At 40.9% G+C, this 26,571-nt stretch overlaps 1 protein-coding gene across 1 annotated transcript in view; it reads right to left on the bottom strand.

The window, feature by feature from the left end:
• The window catches only part of SUCLG2 (succinate-CoA ligase GDP-forming beta subunit), a 286,985-nt gene extending 273,094 nt beyond the window's left edge, over positions 1–13,891 (bottom strand). Inside the window, exon 1 of the mRNA XM_003279595.3 lies at positions 13,312–13,891. Within this exon, the coding sequence (XP_003279643.1) occupies positions 13,312–13,395 (84 nt within the window). The 5' untranslated portion in view covers positions 13,396–13,891. The remainder of the gene's footprint in view (positions 1–13,311) is intronic.
• Positions 13,892–26,571: the final 12,680 nt, after the last annotated feature.

Below are 26,571 nucleotides of genomic sequence, written 5' to 3'. Positions count from 1 at the left end.
ACATCTGGCATACGACTAGTAAATTGAATATATAAAGAACTTTTACTACTCAACATTATAAAAACACAATCTAATTAGAAAATGGGCAAAAGATATAAGAGACATTTCAATGAAGAACATATGGCAGATGGCAAATAAGCACATAGAAAGATGTTCAACATCAGTAGCGATTAGTTGCAAATTAAGACCACAGTGAGATATCACTACATACCAATTAGGACAGCTGAAACTAAAAATAAGAAAAGTTAACAATATCAAATGCTGGCAAGGATGTAAAGAAACTGGATCTCTCATACATTCCCAGTAGGAACAAAAACAGAAGAGCCACTCTGAAAAATAGTTTGGCAGTTTCTTAAAAAGCTAAACATACACTTAAAAAAATGACCTAGCAATTACACTCTTGGGCATTTATCCCAGAGAAATGAAAATGTTTGTCCAAACAAACACTTCTACATGACTGTTACAGCAGTTTTATTTGTAACAGCCCAAAACTAGAAATAAATAAAATGTCCTTCAGTGGGGAGATAGTTTAAAAAAAAAAACAACTGTGGTATATTCATACCATGGAATACAACTCAGCAATGAAAAAGAATAAGCTATTGATAAACCTGAATGGATCTCACCTGCCCATCTCTCCAAACTCCTCTCTTCCCCCTATTCATTCCCTCCCAGATACACTAGCTGCTTATTACTTAAACATGCCAGGCACATGCCCCCATCTCAGCGCCTCTGCACTTCCTGCTCCCTCTGCCTGGAACACCCTTTCCCTAGATTCCCCCATGGCTCACTCTTTCACCTCCTTTGTGTCTTTGCTCAAATACCACCTTATGGATGACTACTTCCTGGGAAACCCTAATTAAAGGTAGAACCCATTACTATCATTCTGTCCCTCTCCTTCCTGCCTTATTTTTCCTAATAGCACATATGTCATCTGAACAACAGACAAAAATCTCTACCTTCTTTCCAGTGAAAAATAAAAGACAATGCACAAAGAATATGCTTTGTTCCATTGTATCCTGGTGCCTAAAAATGTTCCAAGATCATAGTAAATACACAAATAGTACTTTCTGGAAGAATGAATTAAATATAGTTCATTCAATATATAAAGATGGTATATACTGGACTCTGCCTATCTTAGTGCCTCCCAAACTTCGGGTCACTCACATACCAACTTCAGTAATTTTCACAACAGATGCTTACCACAAGTACAACCGTTAACTTGTTTAAGTCTACTGCCTATGTTTTTTACTTAAATACCTACTTTAGCCTCACCCTAAGCAATAAGTACAAAATTACAAATTTAGAATGCTAGTTATATACTTTTCATAATATACAATGCATTGCAATTACATATAAATGTTCATCAGGATACCCCTAAAATCATTCTTGATGCCTGCCATCAAGAATGTGCACCAGACTGAGGCAAATGCCGTCCTTCGTCTGTCCTTCTAGTTTGCCAGACTTAGTGTAACAGGGGTCACAAGAAAGCAGGAACCCATAAACATGGTTAAACTTTAGAGAAATCTCAGAGATGAGAATGGCAGCCAAATAGCATTCCCCTTTTGACGCCAGCTGGAAAGGTACAATACCCCCAATCCTTACTGTTTACAACCACAAGTGAAAGACCATAGTAACTCCTTGTCTATGTGGAGCTTTTCAAAGTTCACTAACAATTCCCCATCTCTAATTATTCCCATTCCACGACTGAGGAAACTGAGGTTCAGAAAGGTAAACTGATTGACTCAAGGTCACATGATGTATGATTTTACCCAACATTTTCTGAGCTGTGTGCCAATTCATGCACAATAGGTTACAGCACCAAATAAGCCTGAACACGAAGTAGCTCAACACAACACAACCATGCTTCTTGCTAAAGTCACAGTCCTGGGAAGGTGAATATGTAGGTAGGATAGATCTCCTCCACAGAGGCTCCGCCATCATAACCACATGGCTTCCAAATCAACTTGGTCATCACTACCTAACAGGAAGGGAAAAAATATAAAGGAAACATACAGGAATTCTTTATAAGCTGGACTGGACTACAGCTCCTGTACTCACATTCCATCAGTCTACAGCTATTCCGTGGCCTTGTCCAGCTGCAAGGCAAGCTGGGAGATCCAGTACAGCCATGTGTCCAGACAAAAGAAGAGCTGGCTTCAGTTAACGGATAATAGTTCCTGGCATGTTTTTAAAGAAAGCTCTGTCAAGGCTTTCCTCTGTGTAATTTATTGTAATGTACATTAGAAAAAAATGTATATGTATCAGTAATTTACCAAGCCCATACTTTCATGGACACTATTACTTACGGAGGGGCTCAAATGTGGATTTAAATATTTTTAATAGTGAATAGATTTAGAAGAAAAATGTGAAGTCAATGATATTGATACTTAAACATCACAAAAAGCCCTGAAGAGGTACTACTATTACTTTACCCTAGATGAGGCACCAAAGTGTTAAACCAGTTGTCCGACGCACAAAGCTAGTAAGTGGCTTACACGTCACATTAGCCATGGAAGAGCCTTGCAGCAGATGCTCTCAGTGCTCCATCCGCATGGCCTCAGATCGCTCCACCATTTTTATACAGACTCACTGTGTACTCTTACTCCCAAGAGCAGCCCCAGCAGGTCTTTGTCTTGAGATGCTGAGGACAATATGCCCTTAAAGAACCTTGAAGAGGGTATATAAATACTTCAACTCTCTTGCCCCTAACTACAACTCTGAGGTGTAACCTACACAGTTTCCATAGCTGTCCTGTGGAATTAGGCAAAGTTACCCTCTTTGGGATTCAGTTTAACAACACACGCTTCTCAGCCTCCTTCCCTTCAACTTCTCTAAACCCCTTTGAGTTTTTCCTGAGAATACCTCCCCGAAAAGTCACTTTCACATGAATCCCTTTCTCAGGATGTGTGACCAGGAAACAATAAGAAAAGTCTTAGGGTTACTATGGTCCAAGGTTCCCCAAACAAGAATCACTCATACACAATTCTTGCTACATCTAGAGAACACTAATACCAGTATCAGTTTCTTTATGATGTTTATTTTAACTTAAAGATAGAGGAAACTTTAGAGCACTACCTGTACTGTTTGTGTGAGTAGAAGGAAATTGCAGTATAATTAAAAAATAAAAGGGATTCAATTCTGATTATTTGAGGTACAAAGTCCTAAGCTGAAGATCTTAAAAGCACACAAGCACAAAACTGAAAATTTCTCCATGACAAAATCCTAAGGTTCCAAACACAGTAACAATGAATTCAGCACTATGTGACTCACTGCTATCGGATGCTGCATCCCTGCGTTACCTAAACTCATCTCATGTACTGCCAATGGATGTGTCCTGTGCTCTGGGAACCACTGTTTCAACAGCCGTTTTGCAAAGTTTAGCATGTATCTAGTACACAGCATAATCCCTGATACATGATAGATGTACAATAAATGTTAAACAGAGTTTAGTAAGGAAACTGAGTCTCTTCCCTAAAGCCATCCTGTTGATCAGTGGGCCAGAAACAGGCACAACTGAACCTTTTCTCTGCATACCATCCGCCTGCATCTAGAACAGAGATGTGATTCATTCCTAAAAATCCACTACGACTTCCTAGATGACTTCATCTACAACAGTGAATCTACACATTTATATAGATTTTTTACTCTCTTACAACATTTGTTTTCCCCATTCTCCCCAAAACTCGTTGAGCATTCCATGGAATATTATTGCTGGCTAATTTTCACCCACTATTTGCCTATTGGCATCATCGCACCCACTTTTTATCATGCTCCTTTTTCAACTACTGCTATTACTCCTTTTTTTCTTTCATTACAACCCTCAGAAGTGATTTCACTTTTATGTTCATTTTTGTTCATTTATAATCAGCTTTTGATTGCATGCTGATTGTTCTTAAATTTCAACTTTAGACTGCTGAAGAAAAAAGTGCTTGGTGTTATGCTTCTGATTACCAAAAATCAGCTGAATGAAGTTACAAAACTGTTTTTCAAAAAGCCTGGAACATAGGTATTAAAATGTAGTGTTTTTGTTTAACCTTGGGTGAGCTGTCTGGATAAAGAGAATGGTTAAAAACTAAGTGAGATTAAAAATAATAATGAGGTTTGCTGGATTTATTTAAAATCAAAAAAAAAATACCAAATTGATACATCTGAATAAGGCTCTGTATTTATTCCAATCCCCTGCTATTGTTTAAAATATTTCTAGAGCTCCTATTTGGGAAATGACAACAAATCTGTGCCCCTTTGCTTGGAATATTCTTCTCAGTTGCAACTCGTCTGTCTTTAAGTTGATTTCACTTATAGAAATGGTCAGAGCTTCTCAAATCCAACGCTAGCAAATCAGGTGTACGAAACAATGTTTTAGTTGGAAAACAAGTGCTGGAAGCATAAAGCAAAAGAACTCATGGCCGTGGTCCATGAGCTAGCTCTCCAAGCAGCCAGAAAAGCATGCATCTCCAGCACAAGTTCAGAGACTCCAGAAGTGCCAAGGTGAAAAAAAAAAAAGGCTCATCTGGTCACATATTAGGTTGGGGCAAAGTTACAAATTTTAAAAACCGCAATTACTTTTGTACCAACTACAATTTCAGATATGTTTGATCAAAAAAATCAATCACACCAACATTGTCTCAATGCAGGGTGGTTCTGGAGGTCTGTGAGGTCGAAACTATTTTCATAATACTACTAAGATGACTTTGTCACTCTCATTCCTCACAAATGTACAGAGCACAAAAAGTTCATTGATGTGTGTATTAGTATCCTAGGACCGGCATACAAAGTACCATTTACTGGGTATACTAGGACTGGCATACAAAGTTCCATATACTGGGTGGCTGAAACAACAGAAAGGTGTTCTCTCGCAGTTTAGGAGGCTTAAAGTCTGAGATCAAGGTATTGGAAGGGTTGGTTTCTTCTGAGGGCTGTGAGGGAGAATCTGGTCCATGCCTCTTTCCTAGCTTCTGGTGGTTCACAGGCAATCTTTGGTGCTCCTGGCTTGCAAAAGCATCACTACTTGCATCTTCACACGGCTTTCCCCCTGGGTGTGTGTGCCCGAGTATAAATTTTCTCTTTTTATAAAGACACCAGTCATATTGAATTAGGGCCCTCCCTAATGACCTCATTTTAACTTAATTTCCTCTGTCTATCTATCTCCTACCTTCTATCTCCTTTAAAGATAGAGTCTTTACAGAGAAAATCAAATTACATTAGGTCACATTCAGAGATACGGAAGGTTAGATTTCAACATAGGAATGTTGGGGGGGACACAATTTCATCCATTATCAGGCATAATTCAGTGGACCCACGAGTGGCATCCTGAGGAGATGTGCACGGCAACAGCTGTGACAACAAGGAAGTTGTTTAAAATCTCTGAGCCGCAGTTTGCTCCTCTTTAAAATGGGCTTAGTAGCTAGGCATGGTGGCTCACACTCGTAATCTCGGCACTTTAGGAGGCTGAGGTGGGAGGATCACTTGAGGCCACAAGTTGGAGACCAACCTGGGCAACAAAGCAAGACCTTGTCTCTAAAAAATAAAAAAAAAAAAAAAAATTGGCCAAGCATAGTGGCATGCACCTGTAGTCTCAGATAATCTGGAGGCTGAGAACAGAGGATTCCCTGTGCCCAGCTGTTACATGATCTTGCCACTGCACTCCAGCCTGGGTGACACAACAAGACCCCATCTCTACATAAATAAGAAAACAAAATGAGCTTAGTAATGGCTATAATAATGCCTTCTTCCTAGGGCTGCCATGAATGCTCAATGTGATAATCCTCCTCAAGTGCACAGCGCCAAACCTGGCCCACAGAATGTGCTTGATAAACATCAGGTTTCTATTTGTACATGTTATCCATGTACACATGGATTCACTTCAGCTTATCCAGACACTATTAACAGCCATTGTACAGGCAAGTCCAACAGAAAAGGACTCTGTGTCTGTGTGTGCATGTGTGTGTGTGTGTGTGTGTGTGTGTGATGACACCTGCAAGGGAATGGCATCCTGGTTCCTGGCAAACAGGTTCCTGCCTTGCTCCCTGAGCTACTGGGATGGGCATCTTCCACCTGTGATACAGAACTACAATAAAATGAATGAATATAAATGATTGTCAAATAAACATTCATCGAGTCTACAATAATCATACAAATACACTAAACAACATGGTCCAAAAGTACTCTGTGTTTCTTTCTCAACTTTGTGGTGAAAGGAGGTGCTCCCTACCATTTTCACTTTGCAAACATTTATTCCGTGATTTAAGCCACAACTACTATGACCGCCATCACTCACTGATCACCAGAAACTGGGTAAATCATTATCTTACTTGTTTTTATTAATCTTTTTGAAATGTATGTAGAGCTTACAATGAATTCAGTGTTTAATATTAGCGGTGTTTTTGGTCTTTGGAAGTTTGATATGTTTCCGTGGCCTGAAGTATGCTGAACTTAAAACTCTTGTTTACATCAATTAGCCTACAGAAAACTGGTTTGCTTTATGGTGAAACCATTTCTGTCCTCCAAGGCTGTGTAATTAATTTCTTCTCCTCTGCCTACATTCAGTGCCGGAATGGGTGTGGAAGCAGAGAACAAATTGGAATGCCTTTAGTGAGGACTTACAGTATCCCCAGAGGGCTGAGGTGCTCTCACAACACCAAACACATCTCACTGTAATTGTCCATTTCTCATCAGTCTCCAACAAATGAGACTGTAGGTTCCTTAAAGGCAGCAACTGTCTCATATTCCCAAGCTTCCTGCAGACCCACTATCTGCAACCTCTGCCTCCCAGGTCCAAGTGATTCTCCTGACTCAGCCTCCCAAGTAGCTGGAATTACAGGTGTACACTACCACACCTGGCTAATTTTTGTATTTTTAGTAGAGACGGAGTTTCACCATGTTGGCCAGGCTCGTCTTGAACTCCTGATCTCAGGTGATCCACCCACCTGGGCCTCACAAACTGCTGGGATTACAGGCGTGAGCCACTGCCTAATAGTGGGCCTAATAGTGGACCTGTGCTGCATTTGACCCACTGAAAGAATAAATGAATATGAATATTTAACAGAAACATTATCAGGAAGGATATTTCTTAATAGACATTTTAGTTGGACATGGGAAACTGAAAATGTAGCCCAAGCTATGTATCAGACAACATTTCTACTCAGGTGAATGTTAACATAAGGTATACCTCCATGGAACACTCATGTTCACAGCAGCATTATTCATATAGCCAAAAAGGGAAAGCAACCCAAGTGTCCACCGACAAATTAATGGATTAAAAAAAGATATATACACATATCATGGAATATTATTCAGCCTAATAAGGAAGGAAATTTTTGCACATGCTACAACATAGATGAACTTTGAAGACATTATGCTAAATGAAATAAGCCAGTCATAAAAGAACAGCTATAGCATGAATCTTCTTAGATAAGGTTCCTAGAGTAGTCAAATTCATACAGATCAAAAGTAGAACAGTGGTTGGCAGAGACTAGGGGAAGGGGAGATGAGGGAGTTAGCATTGAATAGGTATAGAGTTTTAGTAGGGGAGGATGAATAAGTTCAGGAAATGGATGATGGTGATGGCTGCATAACCATATCAATATGTAACACTTAATGTCAGAGTATGGTTAAAATGGCAAAATGGTAAAAATGGCAAAAATGATTAAAATGGTCACTTTTATGTCATGTATATTTTACTACAATAATAAATATATAATAAAAATGTTAAATTAAAGAATACACACATTCATATTTTTTAGTACCTTTAGAAGCTTTGGAAATCAAAAACAAGGTTTCAGAGGCAAAAAAGGCACCTAATGATCCAAATTTTTAATCAAAAAAGCAATTCCTTTGTCACCTCCCTCAACACCCTAAAAGTCGATCACAAAACACTGCTTTGTGTCAATAATTAATTTTATCTAAATTATGACAATGTTGCTTAACGTCAAAATTCCAGGAAAAATATTCTACTGACCTGAAAAGAAGGACTCTGAAGTATGCAGGAAGAAACAGATTCATCCTGTAGCACATGACAAAATATCTTCAAGAAAGGAACACTGTGACCCTTGGCTTACCATAAGCGTAACATTACTGATATACTGCCAATATTAAGCAAAATGAAATACCACTACTAAATATTCTCACTTGGGGCCCTTTAACATAAAGAAAATTTAGTATTTTTCTCTTGTCTTCCTATAAAGTTTAACTCTGTAAGTCTCCCCCCATATTAAAATTATATTTTATATATAGTCATAAAAGCTATTTTATACTGGTCATAAAAGCCTCATCATAAACTCATATCAAACAAAAAAGAAAGGATCCATTAGACACTCACGACATGCTATGCTGTGAGTTTTGGACCTGGGACTCCAATCCTAAAAGCGTCCTCGGGCCCAGCCTCGCTTAGGACAAGTCACAAGCCTTCTGCCTCCATTTCCAATCATCCTATTCAACACTCAGCCATTCAGTCCTTCTGCATCATTTAAAAATTCATGAGGATAATCTGTCTACAACTTCATCATCTCAAAATTTACTTAGTTTTTCTAATGTGCCAAATAGCACGTATATTTTTTTCCATGGTAATTATAAAAAAGTTAAAAGCTGAAAAATTCCTTTTTTCCCTGTATTGTTGGCTTTCAATTTTAATGATACATCACTTTAAAAGAGCCCTGAATCTTAACAAAGAAACACTCATCATTAATAGTTTATTCCCTTAAACAAAAATAATTAATAACTCTCCACTTTCTATTACTTATTAAAGGCCCACGTAAGCCCTCAGGCTGGAATGAGAATGCCTACGAGAACTGGTTTTCCCCCTTTCTTTCAAAGGTAAGAAAGGACTTACTAACTCAAATAAGTCCTTCAAGTCCAGGTGGTATAACATAGCACCTCAACAACATGTAGGAGAGTACAAGCAGAAGCTGGGGACAAAAAGCAAAGGATAAAAAATAGTTCCTTATAAAAATGTGAAGAGATCTCCATTGACAAGGAGAAAACCTTAATATTTTCTGGTAAAGCTATAATGCTGATCCCCTACTTTCAATCAATGCTGTGGGCCCGCCAATCAATCCTGTGGGCACGGGGAGGGGAGGGTAATGGAGGGGAGGGGAGGAGAGGGTCGGGGAGGGGAGGGTAATGGAGGGGAGGGGAGGAGAGGGTAGGGGAGGGGAGAAAATGGTGCCCTAAATGGATCAGGCCACTCCCCAGACACTGTACCCAGAGTCCTGAGCCCTGCTTCAGGCAGGGAGGAAAGCATGGTGCTGTTCCTCTCCACAGGCCTCCCGACTTCAGCCATAGACAGTAAGATGGGCGTGGATCCCTTACTTAAAACCAGACAATATCGAAACAATAAAGTTTGGCCAGGCGCGGTGGCTCACGCCTTAATCCCAGCACTTTGTGAGGCCCAGGTGGGTGGATCACCTGAGGTCAGGAGTTCAAGACAAGCCTGGCCAACATGGTGAAACTCCATCTCTACTAAAAATACAAAAATTAGCCAGGTGTGGTAGTGTACACCTGTAATTCCAGCTACTTGGGAGGCTGAGTCAGGAGAATCACTTGGAGACTCTCTTTCAAAAAAAAAAGTAAAATAAAATTGGAGGCCTGAAAGGCAGTGCTTCTCCTACAAGAGAGCTCCATGAACTTCAACTAGCCATAAGAGGGGAAATACCCTAAGAGACAACAAAACTGTGCTTAGACTTAACTTTAAGAACCATTTCAAACTCAGTGCCCTCAGCCAACATCTCCCCTAAGACTTGACTGGCAGTATGCACTCATATCTTGCCCACCATGGCAGTGCCTCGCTATATTACACCACCAAGTACCGCACACTCTGTTCACTTGGCTATATGGACACAGCAACATGGCCCCTGTCTACCAGGATTTAGGTCCTTGGAAAGACTTCTAACCATGGTTAGACTCTTACTGCTAAATTCACTGAACACCACTCTGCTACAAGTTTCAAAGCCTGCCTAACTTAGATTTATAACAGGGGGCATGTACAGTACATTAATTATATGCCTGTGCTTTGGCTGCCAGGACTGGGATTCAGCCTCTGGAGGGTTTAAACCCCTGAAACCTCTTTAGCAGACCCTGCAGGTCTCCACATGATTTGGCCCTTGTCTTCCTCTGGGACCTAGTCTACTACCACTTTCCCCCTCTAATTACCTAGACATGCCAAGCTCATTCTCATCTCAGTCTTTGCACTTGCTGCCTGCTCTACATAACACACTCTTCCCCTTAGTCTCACCTAGCTGGCTACCTTTCATCACTCAGGTCTCAGCTCAAATGTCAAAATGGACATCTCCAGGATCACTTACATACAATGCTGGGCAATGTGAAGTATGTGTATGCATACATATAATTTCACCTAAAGTACAAAACTGAATAAAACCAGTGTTATAAGTCAGGGGACTGGTGAGCCTTTGTAGGGTAGAGGTAGTGACAGGCAGGAGCACCAGGGGGCCTCTGGGTTGTTGTTAAATGATGGTTTTCTTCATCTGTACCTAGTTAGCTGGGTGTGCATTCAGTTTATGAAAATTCATCAAGTTGTTCATTTATAATTGTTCATTTTTCGGTACGTCTTATATTTCAGTTTAAAAAATTATGCCAATCAAAAACACACCATGTCAAATAGGTCTCCTCTGATCATCCAGTCTAAACTACCCTGCTGTGAAGCTATTCATTCTGTATCCCATGACCCTGACTGATTTTCTTCATAGAATCTGTCATTGGCTGAAATCATTTTCACTGTTCATTATATGTGTACTGGCTCACTCTCCCACCTCCATTAAAACAAAGTATCACATGGCCAAAGACTCTGCCTGCCTCATTCACCACCCCCAAACCCCAGGGCCTACAACAGTCCTGCCAAATGGTATGGGCTGAATAAAAACTACATGAAAAATAAGAAATGACTAAAGTGGACCCTTTAAGGACGTATTATCAATCAAAAGTTGAAACAGTAAAGCTAACAGCAAAGGTGGAAAAAAAAAGATTTCAGTGACATTAAGCATAAGGAATATGTGTCAAATGTTAAATGTAACCACAGGGAGGGGGTAGACAAAATGTCATTATATGGGTATCTTTGAGAGACCAGTTAAAGTTATTTCTCTAAGCAGAAACTGGGTCTTTTATTTCTGTACAGACAACAGTTTTTCACAAGGCCTGGTGGTATAAAATAGGTCGGGGCCAAGAGTGGCAAGAGATTTCTGAGACACTTGGTAAGGATTCTTAAGTATGATGAGAGAAGTGGGCCATGTTTAAGTGTAATGTCTGCCACGGGCAGGGCAAGGAACTATGGAAACATAATACCAAATCCGTGTACATGAAACAGATCATAGGAAGCACCCAAGAATTTGAAAATAGACTTTATTACAAGTCATGAGCAATACTCACCATTTTTATGGACAATTCTAAGATGGTCATAAAGAAAAAAAAAATGTGTCAGTGGTGCTAATGACTTGGATGTTATATAGTTACTACTGGTATGCAGATTAATTTGCATGTTGATATAATATATTTTCATGAGGAAGTATATACTCACCAGGAAACAGCATGGTATAATGGAAACATACAGGTAAGCCTTTACTTGGAATGCCACAAACTCTCACTGTATCGTTGAATATGTCATTGAACTTTAGGCCTCAATTTCTCTACCCATGAAATGAGCTGGCTGGACTAAATTATTGCTAATGTCCATTTCTAGTTCTTGGACACTGTATACATTTCTATCTTTAAAAAAACCTATTTTTGTCTTCTAAGACGTTATAGAATAACACATCATCCGCAAGTATGTAAATCATAGTAACCAGATGGGGTGTGCTAACAGATCTTTTTACCCAGTTTTCTTGACAAACCAAGAGTATCTCTCCCCAACCAAATTTTCTCCTGTGTGGCGTTCAGCCTCTTATTTCTTGGTTAGGGAAGTAGGCTTCACATATTTCAGCTAAACACTTGCATTTTCAGTTTCTCTGTACAATTCATGAGTTTTCACTGCCCTGGGATCCATGCTTCTCATCAAGTCTACACTCATTGTTAGCACCCTAGTTCTTGTTTTTTCTAACACTTAAATAATGAATAGGACTTCATCACCTGGAAGTATCCTCCTTACTCTATTACAACAGTTATTAGTGAGTTTTAATTAGACAAAATTGCCATTCCTTTTGCTACCTCACTATACTGTCAAGCACCTATTAAGAATATTACCGTAGTAAGTATTAGCACCTTTTAAATTTACATTAACAATAACAGAAATGGGGAGGCAGGAAATGAAAGGAGAGGGGTAAAAATAGCTCACAGATGTTATAACCAAAGTTTGGAGTAACTCAAAAAATCATTAATCGCTATTTTTTAAATTTTCTAAAAAACTATACTATGCATATCCTGCTTAAAATTGTATGAGTGATAATTTGCCTCTCATCAATTAAAAATGGGGAAATAGGCAAGGTCATTAACTCTGCTGTGGCTGAATCCCAGACCGTGCTTTCTTTAAAAGGGAAGAGAGATAATCTACGGAGACTAACCAGTTCAGTGGTTCAGTGATTTCTCCAAGAGTCATCACCAACTCAACACTTCCCTTAAGTCCTTCTGACTATTGCAACGCTTGCCATCTGCAGAAGGTAAAAATCTCCTAGAGGCCAAATTCCAATTGCTATCCAGCCCACCACTGACCCTCTTTGATTTCACTCTCCATCAACAAGGAGGACACGGACAGGGTCAATGGTCTAATGCGTTTTAGTGACAGGCCTGATTTTTCATTGAAAAGAGGAGAAAGATTGTTTCCCATTTTTCTCCTTGACCCATGGATTTGACCAACTCAGGCACCTTAAAAGTCTGCAAAAGCAGGTAGCCTGCAGGAAGTTCACCCTACGGGGTGAGTTCCTAGTTGGGCTGAAACGGGCTTCTAGGCATGTTTATCACGTGGCCTAAATGTGCTCAGGGTTAGTGTCAGAAGTTTGAAAAGCAGAATTAGTAAAGCTGACAATAAAACCTCAGGGCTCCAAAACCCAGTCCGAGAAACTTTTCTTAAACTTGCGTCCAGCGCCTGCTTCAGCGCCGTCGCCGTGAACCTGCGGGAGCAGAAAGCGGAGACTCCGGCGCGTTGGGTCGCTCATTCCCCGAGGCACCCCGGGCCAGCCCCACGCCGCCCCTGCCCCACACTGGAGCGGGGTTCCCTCCTGCGCCTGGGCCCGGCGCCGCGTCGCCTCCCTAAGTGGGGCGCCCGAGGGGCCGCGCACGGGGCCAGGCGGAGACCAAGAGCAGAAGGGGGCGAGGGGAGCCCGGGCAGGCCGGCGCCGCTGCTAGCGCCGCAGCTCCTGCCGCCACGCTCACCTGGGACTCGGCCGCCAGGAAGCGGGGCCGCAGCGCTAGGGCTCGCAGAAGCTTCCCGGCCTGCGCTGCTACGGGGGACGCCATCTTAAACAGGAAACTCGGCACTGGCAGTAGGGCGGGCGCGGGCAGGGGAAGGAGGCGGAAGAGGAGCAGCGGGAGGAGGGGTCGGAGGAGAAGCGGGAGCGGGGAGAAAGAGGAGGAGGAGGCAGAGGCGGTCCGGGACAGGCCTGCCCCCTGCGTCCCCGGGGCACAGGCATTCCTAAGGCTGCAGAGCCCTCGGTCCCCCACCCGGCCCCGGTTCACTTTGAGCGGTCCCAAGGCCTGACAGCTTACTGTGCAGTCCCCGGGTTATCGTCCCGAGCAAAGACAGAGCCCGAGCCCTGCGGTCTTGGGGCTCAGTCCCTGGATGGCCAAACAAGCGAATATTCGCCATGGCAGTGGGTGCTGGAAGGGTGGCTCACGGAGCGGACGCCCTCCGCAGAGAACCATGGTCTAGTCCTGTGGTCACGGAGGCCTATCTGGGACAGTGGTGTTGGAGCTGAGACTTTAAGGAATAGAGACTGGTGAGGATCCTGCAGCCCAGGGCCTCAGGTGGGTCAAGGAGAGGTCGTTGGAGGCTCTCCATCCCTTAGGGAGTTGTGGGTGTTTTGTTTTGTTCTATCCTTAACCTAAGATCAATGTAAAGCTGAGAGGTGAAGCCAGGTGGGTTGGGTGGGGAACTTGGAGAACTTTTCTGTCTAGCTAAAGGATTGTAAATGCACCAATCAGTGCTCTTGTCTAGATAATCGGGTAGGGACTTGGAGAACTTTTCTGTATAGCTAAAGGATTGTAAATGCACCAATCAGCCCTCTGTCTAGCTAAAGGTTTGTAAACACACCAATCAGCACTCTGTAAAAATGCACCAATCAGTGCTCTGTGTCTAGCTAAAGGTTTGTAAATGCATTAATCAGCACTATGTAAAAAGGGACCAATCAGCATTCTGTAAAATGGACCAGTCAATGCTCTGTAAAATGGACCAATCAGCAGCATGTGGGCAGGACCACAAAAGGGAATAAAAGCTGGCCACCCGGAACCAGCAGCAGCAGCAGCTTGTTGGGGTCTTTTTCCGTGTTGTGGTTGCTTTGTGCTTTTGCTCTTTGCAGTAACTCTTGCTGCTGCCCAGTCTTTGGGTCCGCACTACCCTTATGAGCTGTAACACTCACCACAAAGGGCTGCAACTTCACTCCTGAGGCCAGGGAGACTGTGAACCCACTGGGAGGAATGAACAACTCCAGACGCCCCACCTTTAAGAGCTGTAACACTCACTGCAAAGGTCTGCAGCTTCATTCCTGAAGTCAGCGAGACCATGAACCCACCGGGAGGAACGAACAACTCCAGAAGTGCCACCTTTAAGAGCTGTAATACTCACTGTGAAGTCTGCGTCTTCACTCCTGAAGTCAGCAAGACCACGAACCCACTGGGAGAAATCAACAACTCCGGACACGCCACCTTTAAGAGCTGTAACGCTTGCTTGAAGGTCTGCGGCTTCACTCCTGAAGTCAGCGAGACCACAGACCCACCAGGAGGAAGAAACTCCGGATACATCGGAACATCTGAAGGAACAAACTCTGGACACACCATCTTTACCGCGAGGGTCCGTGGTTTCATATTGGAAGTCAGCAAGACCAAGAACCCGTGGGAAGGAACCAATTCCGGACACAAAGCTATTGGAGGATTTTAAGCCCAGTAATCAGAGTGATAAAAGCAACATTCATTTGGAGTTGTGAAGCCCAAATACCTGACACAGGTCTCAATCAATTTAAGAAGTTTATTTGGCCAAAGTTAAGGACACACACCTGTGACACAGCCTCAGGAGGTCCTGACATGTGCCCAAGGTGTGGTCGAGGACACAGCTTGGTTTTACACATTTTAGGGAGATATGAAACATCAATATACCTAAAATGTATGTTGGTTTGGTCCAGAAAAGTGAAACAACTGGAAGCAACGAGGGGCTTCTAGGTTACAGGTAGGTAAGAGACAAAGGGTTTCATTCTGTTGGGTTTCTGATTAGCCTTTCCAAAGGAAGCAATCAGCTGTGCATCTATCTCTGTGAGCAGAGGGATGACTGAATAGAATGGGAGGCAGGTTTGCCCTAAGCAGTGCCCACCTTAACTTTTCTCTTTAGCTTAGTGATTTGGGAGTCCCAAGATTATTTCCCCTTCACAGAGTTTACACGAGTCTAAGCAATGTACATATAATAAAAACAACAGAAAAGTTACTGAATGTGTGCCAAGCACTTGACAAATATAAACTTGTTTATTCTTCATGGCAACCTTTTAAACGGGTACAAGTGTACAATCCCCATTTTGCAGAAGAGAAAACTGAGGTGCACAGTGGTTAAGTAACTTGCCAGAGGTGGCAGGTCTGATAAGAGATGAGATTCACATCCCTTCCACCCATCCCCCAAATTAAGCACTATTTTTGATTTTTTTTTTTAACCTTACTCATTCTTGAACATATGATCATGAAAAAAGGTACAATGTAACAGAAGTAGATAGCTGTTGCTACTAACTTCTTTCCTAACCTCTCTCTTTGGGAAGTGGGGGAGCTGAGGATTTTTAATATAATTTCTAGCCCATTTGGAGACGTAATTTTACCCACTAGATGTAGCAGCTTTTGATGATGAGGATGATTGCTTAAATCAATTATTGCTACGATGGTGGCAAAGTGGCGATGGTCTAACTCTATCCTACATTTATTAGTTTGTTTTCTACTCAGAAAAACTGCACTGTCTTTCCATCATCTCCATTGATGAAAGAAAAACTTCAGCTGAATTAAATGTAAAGGAGTTTAATTGAACAATGAACGATTTGCGAATTGGGCAGCCCCCAGAATCACAGTAGATTCACAGCGACTCCAGCGCAGCCACGCGGTGGAAAAAGATATATAGACAAAAAAAGGGAAATGACTTACAGAAATCAAAAGTGAGGTACGGAACAGCTGGATTGGTTACAGCTTGGTGTTTGTCTTACACAGTTTGAACACTCAGCAGTGTATAAATGGTTGAAATATGGCCACTGGTATTGGCCAAGACTTAGCTATTGTTTTAGGCACATACTTCTTAAGTTAGGTTTTCAATCTTGTCTACCTATTAAGCTAGGTTTCAGTTCGTCCACGAGGACTCAAATATAGAAGTACCGAGTCCTTCTTAGGCCATATTTAGTTCACTGTAACACTATTCATCAATGAATTCTTTTATTCACTTGCATCAGTATGGACTCGTGCATTCTTTTTTATTAAATGGCAAACCAATGCTCTTTCCTGACACATACACTCTGCTGCCTCTGTTTTCAGTCATTTAATCTTCACAGGAGCCCTGCAAATGGGGTCCTACTGTTATTCCCATTTTGCCAGAGAGAAACTTGGCCACAGAGTTCCACATGACATTTACGTGACTCTAAGGTCATGTAACTTGCCAAGGGTGACACAGCTTGGGATCAAATTTCCCAAAGCTGGACTCTAATCACTCTTAGCACCCTCCTCTTGACAAGATTGGATTTGAGTTTCCATATTGTTCGTCATTACCCCTATTGGGTCCGCCGGGATAGAGCAAAGACGTGCCAGTGTTTCAGAGTGAACGTTTAAACTTGGTGAGAGCTTGTGAACATTTTGCCAAAAGGAGGAAGACCACCTATAGAATTAATCAAAGGCTGTTTATTCAGATGTTACTATGCTAAGGGAGTTGGCTACTATCACTTTCCTTCCAAATGAGGCTAGAAGGCGTTTGAAAGAAGTGTTTGTTTTATAGAGATAAAGGAGAGACTCTTAAGACAGTCTTTGATTGATGAGTGTTCTTTTAAGATGCGATTATTCTATTATGGTGGGATTTCTGGAAGTGGAGTCGGGAGAGGCTTTCTGATTGTCATCCAAGTACATTTGGCATTCTTTGATTGGTTCACTGTCTACTGGTGCGTAACTTGGGGTCTTTCCAGGCTTATCAGCCTCCTAAGAGTTTTCCTTTCTGAATTGGAAGACTGTCTCATCCTCGGCTCTGGGGTCCAAATCTTTCATCAACAATTCCTCGGTGTCTTTACTCGTATTATCTCTTTCTGCCTTCTCTGCAGCAAGGGGGTAGGGGAGAAGGGACAGAAGGAAGAAAGATAACCGTTCATGTAGCACCTCCAGTGTCTAGCACTGGACTTGGATTAGAAAAAGTAGTCAATAAACATATGTGGAATGAATTGCATTATAGAGTTCCTCGTAAGATTTCTCCGTATTTCATACTCCCTGCTTCCACCCTCCAACCTCCCCAAAATAGGAATCTCTTTGAGGACAGGGAATCTAGATTCTACCAGAGTTCTGCCCTGTGCTTTCCTGGAACAAGCATTAAGTTTTCAGCCAAACTGGATTGGATTCAAATCTGACCTCCACCCCCTTGAACACCTGTGACTAGGGAAATACCTGCTTCATAGGGTAGTAGTAAGTAGTCAGTGATCAGATGTTACACGTAAGGACCTTGCACTTAGTAAAGACTTCATAAATGTTCTTTTTCTTCCTCTAGTGGGTCCGTAACAAATATTTGCTTGATATAGAATGTGAAACACCAGGGCCAATCTGAGATGTAGGTTAGGAGACCCCTAACACTTTGTAATTTATCTTGATAGCACTGGAGAATTACAGAGTTGTACAAATGCCAGACAAAAGTATTAAGAGTCTAAAGTGGTTGCCTCCAAGAAGAGGATAGAGAGTAGTGGTCAAGGAACCATTACATTTAGTTTTAGAGTTTCAAATATTCAGATTCCTGGACTCCACCTCATACTCATGAAATCAGAATCACTTAGGATGGATAGTGGGACCTGCATTTTAAATAATATTTTCAAAGTGTTCTTTAGTTTGAGAACTAAAAAAGCAAACAAAGCAAACCATAGTGGTGAACTCTCAAAATGTTTCCTGGTGAATCCAAAGACGAATTACTCTGCTATCCCCCATTTGGTTCCTAAATGTAGGACAAAAAGTTGATAAATCAGAGATGGAGATGATGACTGGTGCTTTCAGAGATCCTTGACACCTGGTACTAGACCTAGTTTCTACCTGTGGTCTGAATCAGCTGCGACATGTAGAAGCATTGGCTTAAGGTGAATGAACAGCTATTCTATGCTTTTGCTGTGTCCAAATGGCAATTGTGAACTGCTTGAACAGTAACTATGGCCATAGGCAATAGCACTATTGAAAGCATTCTGCACTCTGGTATCAGACTTAAGCACTGAGGTAGACATTGCAAGTGTTGACTCTGCGATTTAAAAGCTCCATGACCCTGGGCCAATTACTTAACAATCTCAATTCCTTTATCTGTGAAAAGGGGATTATGATAGTACCTATTTTGCCAATGAGATGCATCCTCAAACACTTGAGATCCCAGTGGGTATTACCTACCATGCATTCATTATTTGATTAAGAACTCTTTTTCATATGTTAATTTCTTTAGTATTTACATCTGTAAACTTCAGTTTTCTTATTAGTAAAATGAAGGTCAAATATGACATCTTATTTGAGCTGTGAGTTGACAGTGTAACGCTTCTCATAAACTGCCTGCATTTGAAATATGAAGTTCTAAAACTCTACGATTCATCTTTGTATTTCTAGCACCTTGGCTATACTGTTTCTTATTCAGTTAATCGTTGCAAAAAGAAAAATAAAAACATCAGCAGGCGTATATGCCTTCTCTATCATCTTAGCAGTGCCTGTTAACAGTGAAGTAATGTGCTCATTTTCATATTCGCACTGATTACTTTAGGGGCCCAGATTTACCACACAGACATATCATGAAAGCCAGCACAGGGATACTGCATCTAGCAGTTTCGGTGGTGGTTTATCATTACCGTTTCACTTAAGCATAAAAACGGTTTGACAAATACTAACTCATTATAACCAGCAGAGCTGAATAGAATATTTTAAGAAACAACCCTAATTTTCATGAATTACATATTTGAGTTCATGCTGCTGCATGTCAAGAATGAAAATCACTATTACAATGATGAAATAAAGGGCATCTGTGGATTTCATTTGGTTACTTATTTTTTAATGGATAACAGATTTCTGGAATTTACAGGAGAATAAACTTTTTGGTCTTTCATTATGTGCATAGGTAATATCCCTGTTGCTATTTGTGACAGCCACTGTAACCAGTGCTTTGGTTGTATTTGCCAGTGGCACAGAAAGAATGGTCATTGTGCTTAAGTTATTTTGCCCTCTTCAATAATGAATTAAAATGATTAATTTTGATGGTATTTATCAGCAGCTTTATTTAAATGATAGTTGGTCCTCTGTATCTGTGGGTTCCACATCTATGATTCAACCAACTGCAGATTGAAAATATTCTGGGGAAAAAATAAAAAATAATAATAAATGATACAAGTAAAAAAATACAGTGTAGCAACTATTTTCATAGCATTTACATTGTATTTGGTATTACAAGTAATCTAAAAATGACTTAAAGTATACAAGATGTGCATAGGTTATATGGAAATACTATGTCATTTTATATCAGAGATTTGAGCATCCATGAATTTTATTATCCATGGGAGTTCCTGGAATCAATCCTCCATTGACAGTGAGGGACGACTATGTAAGGGGCCCAGAAGAAAAGGGATTTATGACAGAAAGTGTCTCTTTGCCAAAACTGAAGTGTGCTCAAGACAAATTCTCACTGCATCCTGGAGAGAATTCACTGGAAGCAAGTTTAGAGCACTGGTGACAGTTCAAAGTCAAGATGAGAAAGGAGGAAGGGTAAGGAACATCATTAACTTAGGGAGGGCCCAGCTGGAGACAAGGTCAGCGGAAGAGTCTAAAAACAGAGAACAAGATGAAGTGGTGGAAACAAGGGTGATGACATTCTTTTGGCAAGGAGTTCGGAGCTGGATGAAGAACATGGTAAAAGCTGAGGAAAGAACACTTACCCAAAGGACTGTGGAAGTTCTTGAACCGAAAGAGAAAAGTAGCATTAGATTGACTGTGGAAAAGAAGTTAGAAACAAAACCTAAATTCCTATTGCAATTGGAACCTGCGGAGTTCAGCACCTTCAATATTATTAAGATAGCTTGTTTTAAACAGTAAAGTAAAAATTAAAGGAACATTCTTTTACAAAAGTCCTGCCACATTAGAAAGTGAGCAGCCACAGCAGTGGTTCTTTTTCTTCTCTGTTTTATTTTTTGAGATGGAGTCTTGCTCTGTCACCCAGGCTGGAGTGCAGTGGCATAATCATAGCTCACTGCAGCTTTGAATTCCTGGGCTCATGCAATCCCCCCATCTCAGCTTCCTGAGTAGCTGGGACTATATATATGTACCGCCACACCTGGCTAATTAAAAAATATATATTTTTGTAGAGATGGGCTCACTATGTTGCCCAGGCTAGTCTTAAACTCCTGGACTCAAGCTATTCTCCCTCAGCCTCCCAAAGTTATGGGATTACAGGCAAGAGCCACTGTGCCCACCCACAGGCCATGGTTCTTAGCTTAGGTATGTAATAGAATTCCTTTGGGCCATCCTCTCCAGAAGTTCTGATTCAGTAGGTCTGTCTTGGGGCTTAAGGATCCGCATTTTTATAAATAATGCCCCGACTCCACTGTCTTTGTTGTAGGTGGTTCATGCTTCATGGTTGGAGAAACAGCAACATCAGCTGGGTGCGGTGGCTCAAGCCTGTAATCCCAGCACTTTGGGAGGCCATCACTGGCAGATCACTTGGAGTAAGGTGTTCAAGACCTGCCTGGCCAACATGGTGAAATCCCGTCTCTACTGCAAATACAAAAATTAGCCAGGCATGGTTTCAGGCACCTGTAATCCCAGCTACTTGGGAGGCAGGGGCAGGAGAATCACTTGAATCCAGGAGGCAGAGTTTGCAGTGCATCAAAGGTAGCACTTTGGCATAACTAGAGGGAATATCAGCAGCTATCCAATTCCCACCTTTCACATTTTCTCTTCCCTTTCTTCCCCTACTTCTACCATCCTCTTCAAACTTTCCCCAGCCCCTCTAAAACCTAATTTACTACATGACAGCAAGGAGTATGGACTGAGGCTCCAAAAGATGCCTCTATGCTCTTCCCTCTATCTGAAACACCCTTCCCTGTTGTTCACCAGCATGAGTTTCTCTCATCCTTCGAGTTTCAGTCACCCGCTTCAGGAAGCCTCCCTGAAGCGGGAGCTATTAGAGGTTTGTTACTGCATTTGCTACTTGTCTGTGGTTATTAGAGGTTTGTTACTGCATTTGCTACTTGTCTGCTTCATCCTTCAGGATTTTAAAATCTACAATGACAGGGACCGTGTTTTTGCATTGTTATTATTCTGCCCACAGTACAGTGCCTGGAAGACAGGAAGTGCCCAACTGCTATTGACTGGATGGGTAAACAAATAAAGATTAAGCTGATGCAAAAATCTCCCTAATAAGAAGATGTAAAGATTCATGAGTGTCTAGAAATCTGCCAGTAGTCCCCAGTGAGAAAGGAAGTGGAGGCCAATGAAGGGAAATAACCTGCCCTGTGTGACGTAATACACTACTGGTTTTTATATAAAGTTCCTCAGAGTCCTTGGACACCTTAGAGCTCCACCTCACTCTTTCTCCTTCTCCCTGCTTTTACTGAACAGTTAGGTGCTTTCTAAATGCTTTACAGAAATTATCTTAATCCTCACCACCGACTTATTTTACAGATGTACAAACTGAGTCTTAAAGCAGAGAGTAAGTGGCCTGATGTAATGAATAGGAGAAGGGCAATTCCAATCAATCTGGAATTGATTCTAGGCCAGAATTGTCCAATAGAACTTCCTGCAATGAGGAAAATATTCTATATCTGTGCTGTACATTATCATGGCCATTAGCCCTATGTGGCTGTTGAACATTTGAAATATGGCTGGTGCAACTGAGAAAATCAATTTTTAATTTCATTTGATTTTATTTAATGTATACTTAAGTTTGAGTAGCCACACGTGGCTAGTGGCTACCATACTGGTCAACACGGGCTATCTAATTCTGATGTACAGTCTGTGCGTCGTCATTCCATTTTCTAAAGTGGGTTTCTCCCATAGCAGTCGTTGAAACAAGCATTTGGATACAAAGAGATTATTTAAGAGGTGATCCTAGACAGCGAGAGATTGAGGAGGTGAGACGGAGAAGGTGAATACTAGTAAAAGACTGCATTGATATGCTGTAGTCACTTGAGGTTTTTGTTTGTTTTTTGGAAACCTTCGAGAGACTTATGGAAAACACTGTATAATTGTTTCATTGAGGAGCACAGAACTGATCATGTTTATTCACCAACTCTCGTGCCTTATTGGTTGAAGGATGCTCCTAGGGGCATTCACACCTGCTCTGAACTCCTTCTTCTTCTCCAGCCTGCTTCCCTTATGGATCATTTCATGCCACTGTACCTAGATAAAGCCTTAGGGCCAAGAGATTCAGGTGCTTGAGTCTAGGTCTATTCTTCTGAGCTGCAAATAACTTCCAGGGTGGATCAAGGGAATGTGGGGTCAGGGTAGGCTATACTGCCTCTCATTTACAACCAACCATATTAGCTCCTATTAGTGTTTTATCTGGAATAGGAGGAGAGGCATTTGAGACTGTTAGAAAAAAGGTTCTGCTATTTAAGAATAAAAGTTTTGAAACTAGCTCTAAACTGCATTCCTACCTGTTTTCCTGACCACCTCAATTACTAACTTGTATCCTGTTCCATATTATTTCTAGCACAGCATGGATTATCTAACATTCCCGCAGTCTGGGCCCCGCAATGTAGCTGTAAAAATGCCACCCTGGGACTTTCTCAGTGGAGACATAACAAGACTCAAGCATTCCAGAAAGTGTTTGTTTGGTTGGCTTTTATTGATGTATATAAAAAGATTAGACACAGCAAGAGAAGAAAATCAGAGAGAACCTATACTTGGTTAACAAAAAAAAAAAAAAAGATTTTACAGCAGAAGTAGATAGAAGTGGTGCAAGTAATGATTTCTCCTCTTCTGATATCAAGCTTTGTTAAGTTCCTGGAAAAGCAAACGTGATTATGACAGGAGTAAATTGACTGAAAGCCAAGTCAAAGAGGCAGATCAGCTTCTGAAGGAGGTCTGCTCACTTCAGCAAAGAAAGCAGGTCAAAGAATCCTAGCCTTTTGACCTAGTTAGGCCCCCAGTTACTACAACTATGGGCTGAAATAATGTGGGGAACTCTTGATATTGTAGGCAAAATGAATTTTAGCAGAGTTCCCTCAGAGATAATGGCTGGCCATGAGCTAAAGAGAGTTTAGCCACCACATAGAAGAACTTGCCTGTAGAGATATCTCTAAGCTAAAAACCTCTGCAAGTTTCCTTTCAAAATTCTACCTTAAAAATTTGAAATAACCTCAGATCAAAGTTAACGCAAGAGTTTCCAGAAGAGTAAAGTTCATAATGCCACAAGGAGAAAAACTAGAGGGAGACTAAAGTAAAATTTCATTTTTAAATTTTTATTCATCTAGCTGAGGTTGGAAAGAGTAAAATTTTTACATGAAAATATTAATTATCTAGAAACTTATAAAAAGAAAAATTAAAAAGCCCAATGATAGACAAAAAGGATGAGAATAGGCAATTCAGAAAGATAGAAGTTATCCATAACAAGAAAAAATGGCCAACTTCACTGATTGCATTGAAGAAACGCAAAATAAAATATAATACTGCCTATTAAAGTTGTACATTTTTAAATAAATAAATTAAAATGCCCAATGTGGCTACAATTGTGGAGGCAGTGAGCACTCTTCTACTTGTTGGTAGAAGTGGAAATTAAATTGTTACATCCTTCTGAAATAATTTGGCAATCAATATATTCAGATCCTAGAATAGTTTAAAGCCTGTAGTCCAATAATTTATTATATCTATATATTGTCTGTTCATATATTTTCTCTTTATATATCTATAATCTGTATCTACATATATATCTAGTCTACTGCCTATCTTTGTAAATAAAGTTTTATTGGAACTCAGCCATACTCATTAGCGCATGTATTGTCTATGGCTGCTTTCCACCTGCAATGGTAGAATTCAGTAGTTGCCCTGGAGACCATACAACTAAAAACATGGAATATGCGGCCCTTTGCAGAAAAAGTTTGCTAACCCCTGCACCGGAATATAAACTCATTGACATGTAAGCTCAATGAGTGCAAATAATTTGTCTGTTTTGTTTGCTATTGCATTTCCGATGGCTAGAACAGTGCCTGGCACACAGTAGATGCTCAATAAATGTTAGTAAGTCATCATTTGCTCCTATTAAAGTATATTCATATTGTTTTTACATTTAGTGGGTTTTTGGTTTTACAAATAATGTTGCAGTGAACACAGATCTTTGCTTACTTTTGCAATTATATCAGACACAATATTTAAAAAAAAATAGTTAACTTTAACAACTTGGAAAAATACTGTTGATATATCAAATTTTTAAAATAGACTAAAAATTTTATAGGTGACTCTAAATTTTGTTTTTAAAAGTGTATGTGCGTGTGTGTGTGTTTGTGGTAACTATAATTTGAAGGCTAGGAGGTGGGTGGGGTGATTTTGATTTCCTTTCTTTTCTTTTTTTTTTTTTGAGGTGGAGTCTCGCTCTGTTGCCCAGGCTGGAGTGCAGTGGCACGATCTCAGCGCACTGCAACCTCTGCCTCCCAGGTTCAAGCCATTCTCTTGCCTCAGCCTCCTGAGTAGCTGGGATTACAGGTGCGTGCCACCATGCCCAGCTAATTTGTGTGTTTTTAGTAGCGACCGGGTTTCACCATGTTGGTCAGGCAGTTCTCGAACTCCTGATGTCTTGATCCACCTGCCTCGACCTCCCAAAGTGCTGGGATTACAGGCATGAACCACCACACCCGACCCATTTCCTTTATTTTCTAGACTTTCTACAAGGAACACAAATTGATAGGAAAAAAATAAAATCTATTTTTCTAAAAAAAAATAAAAGATCCTTTTCCTTTTGTTACTTCTATGTCCTTTTTTTCTTTAACTGTAATACTTTCTGTTGCTACAAGTAAAATCCAAATTCTTCCACCTAATGCTTCATTCTATAGAGCCTCTGGTTTAAATATATGTTTCTGACTGTCTCTGCAGTGGCTCTCCTGCACTGATGGTTTATTTACCCAGACTGTGATACTCTTTGTCCTCAGAAAAGGCCATATACATTCTAGTTTGGCACAGGTATTCACAGCTTTTGAACTGTCCATAATGCCGCCCTTTCCACCACCTTCCTGAGCTCACTGCTGCAGTGCTTAGCTCTTTCCAGTAGCCTTCCTCAGTCCTTCTCACAGTCAAATCCTCCGCCTCTAACCTCCTGCAGCATCTAAACCCAATTGCCTTCAGGAGACAAAGCAAGGAAACCTAAATGAATAAAGTAAGCCAAACAAGGGAATAAGGAGTCCTGGGAGCCATGGTAACATGTATGTGTCCTATCTAAAGGTAGTCAAATAAAATAAAACATTTTTTTTTAAGAAGACCAAACAAAGGCAAGGATGTTGACAGAGTTTGCCCTGTAGACCATGACCTTATACTGCCTGGTCTTATAACCTACTTGGAACTTTGCTTTAAAGCCTGTGGAATTCAGGAATGCAGAGAGAGCTGGGGGAGAGTAAGAATTAACTGAAGTTCATCACAGCACGGTTCACAATAGCAAAGACGTGGAATTAACCTAGGTGTCCATCAATGGTGGACTGGATAAAGAAAATGTGGTACAGGTACACTATGGAATACTATGCAGCCATAAAGTATCATTTCCTTTGCAGCAACATGAATACAGCTGGAGACCATTATCCTAAGCAAATTAACACAGGAAAGCCAAATAGCACATGTTCTCACTTGTAAGTTGGAGTTAAGTATTGGGTATACATGGACATTAAGATGGAAACAAGAGACACTGGGGACTACTAAAGGGAGAGAGAGGAAAAGGGACAAGGACTGAAAAACTGCCTGTTGGGTACTATGCCCACTACCTAGCTGATGGGATCCTTCATACCCCAAACCTCAGCATTACACAATATAACCATGGAACCGACACCCCTGAATGCACATGCACCCCCTGAATGTAAGATAAGTTCAAGTTATTAAAAAAAAAAGATGAAGATAGGGATAGGTTGAGAATTAGGAAAGAACAAGAGGTTCTGGGATTAAAAAGAAAGGTGAGGCTAGGGCTTAAGAATGGAGTAAGGATGTCTGTGGTAGAAGATATACAGTAATTTTTAAAATGAAATTCTAGTGTTTTATTTTTTAAGCTACAATAAAATATCTCTAGTA

This window comes from Nomascus leucogenys, chromosome 21 (assembly GCF_006542625.1).
Source record: "Nomascus leucogenys isolate Asia chromosome 21, Asia_NLE_v1, whole genome shotgun sequence".
Classification (NCBI taxonomy): Eukaryota; Metazoa; Chordata; class Mammalia; order Primates; family Hylobatidae; genus Nomascus; species Nomascus leucogenys.
This window is presented reverse-complemented; position numbering and strand designations above follow the sequence as displayed.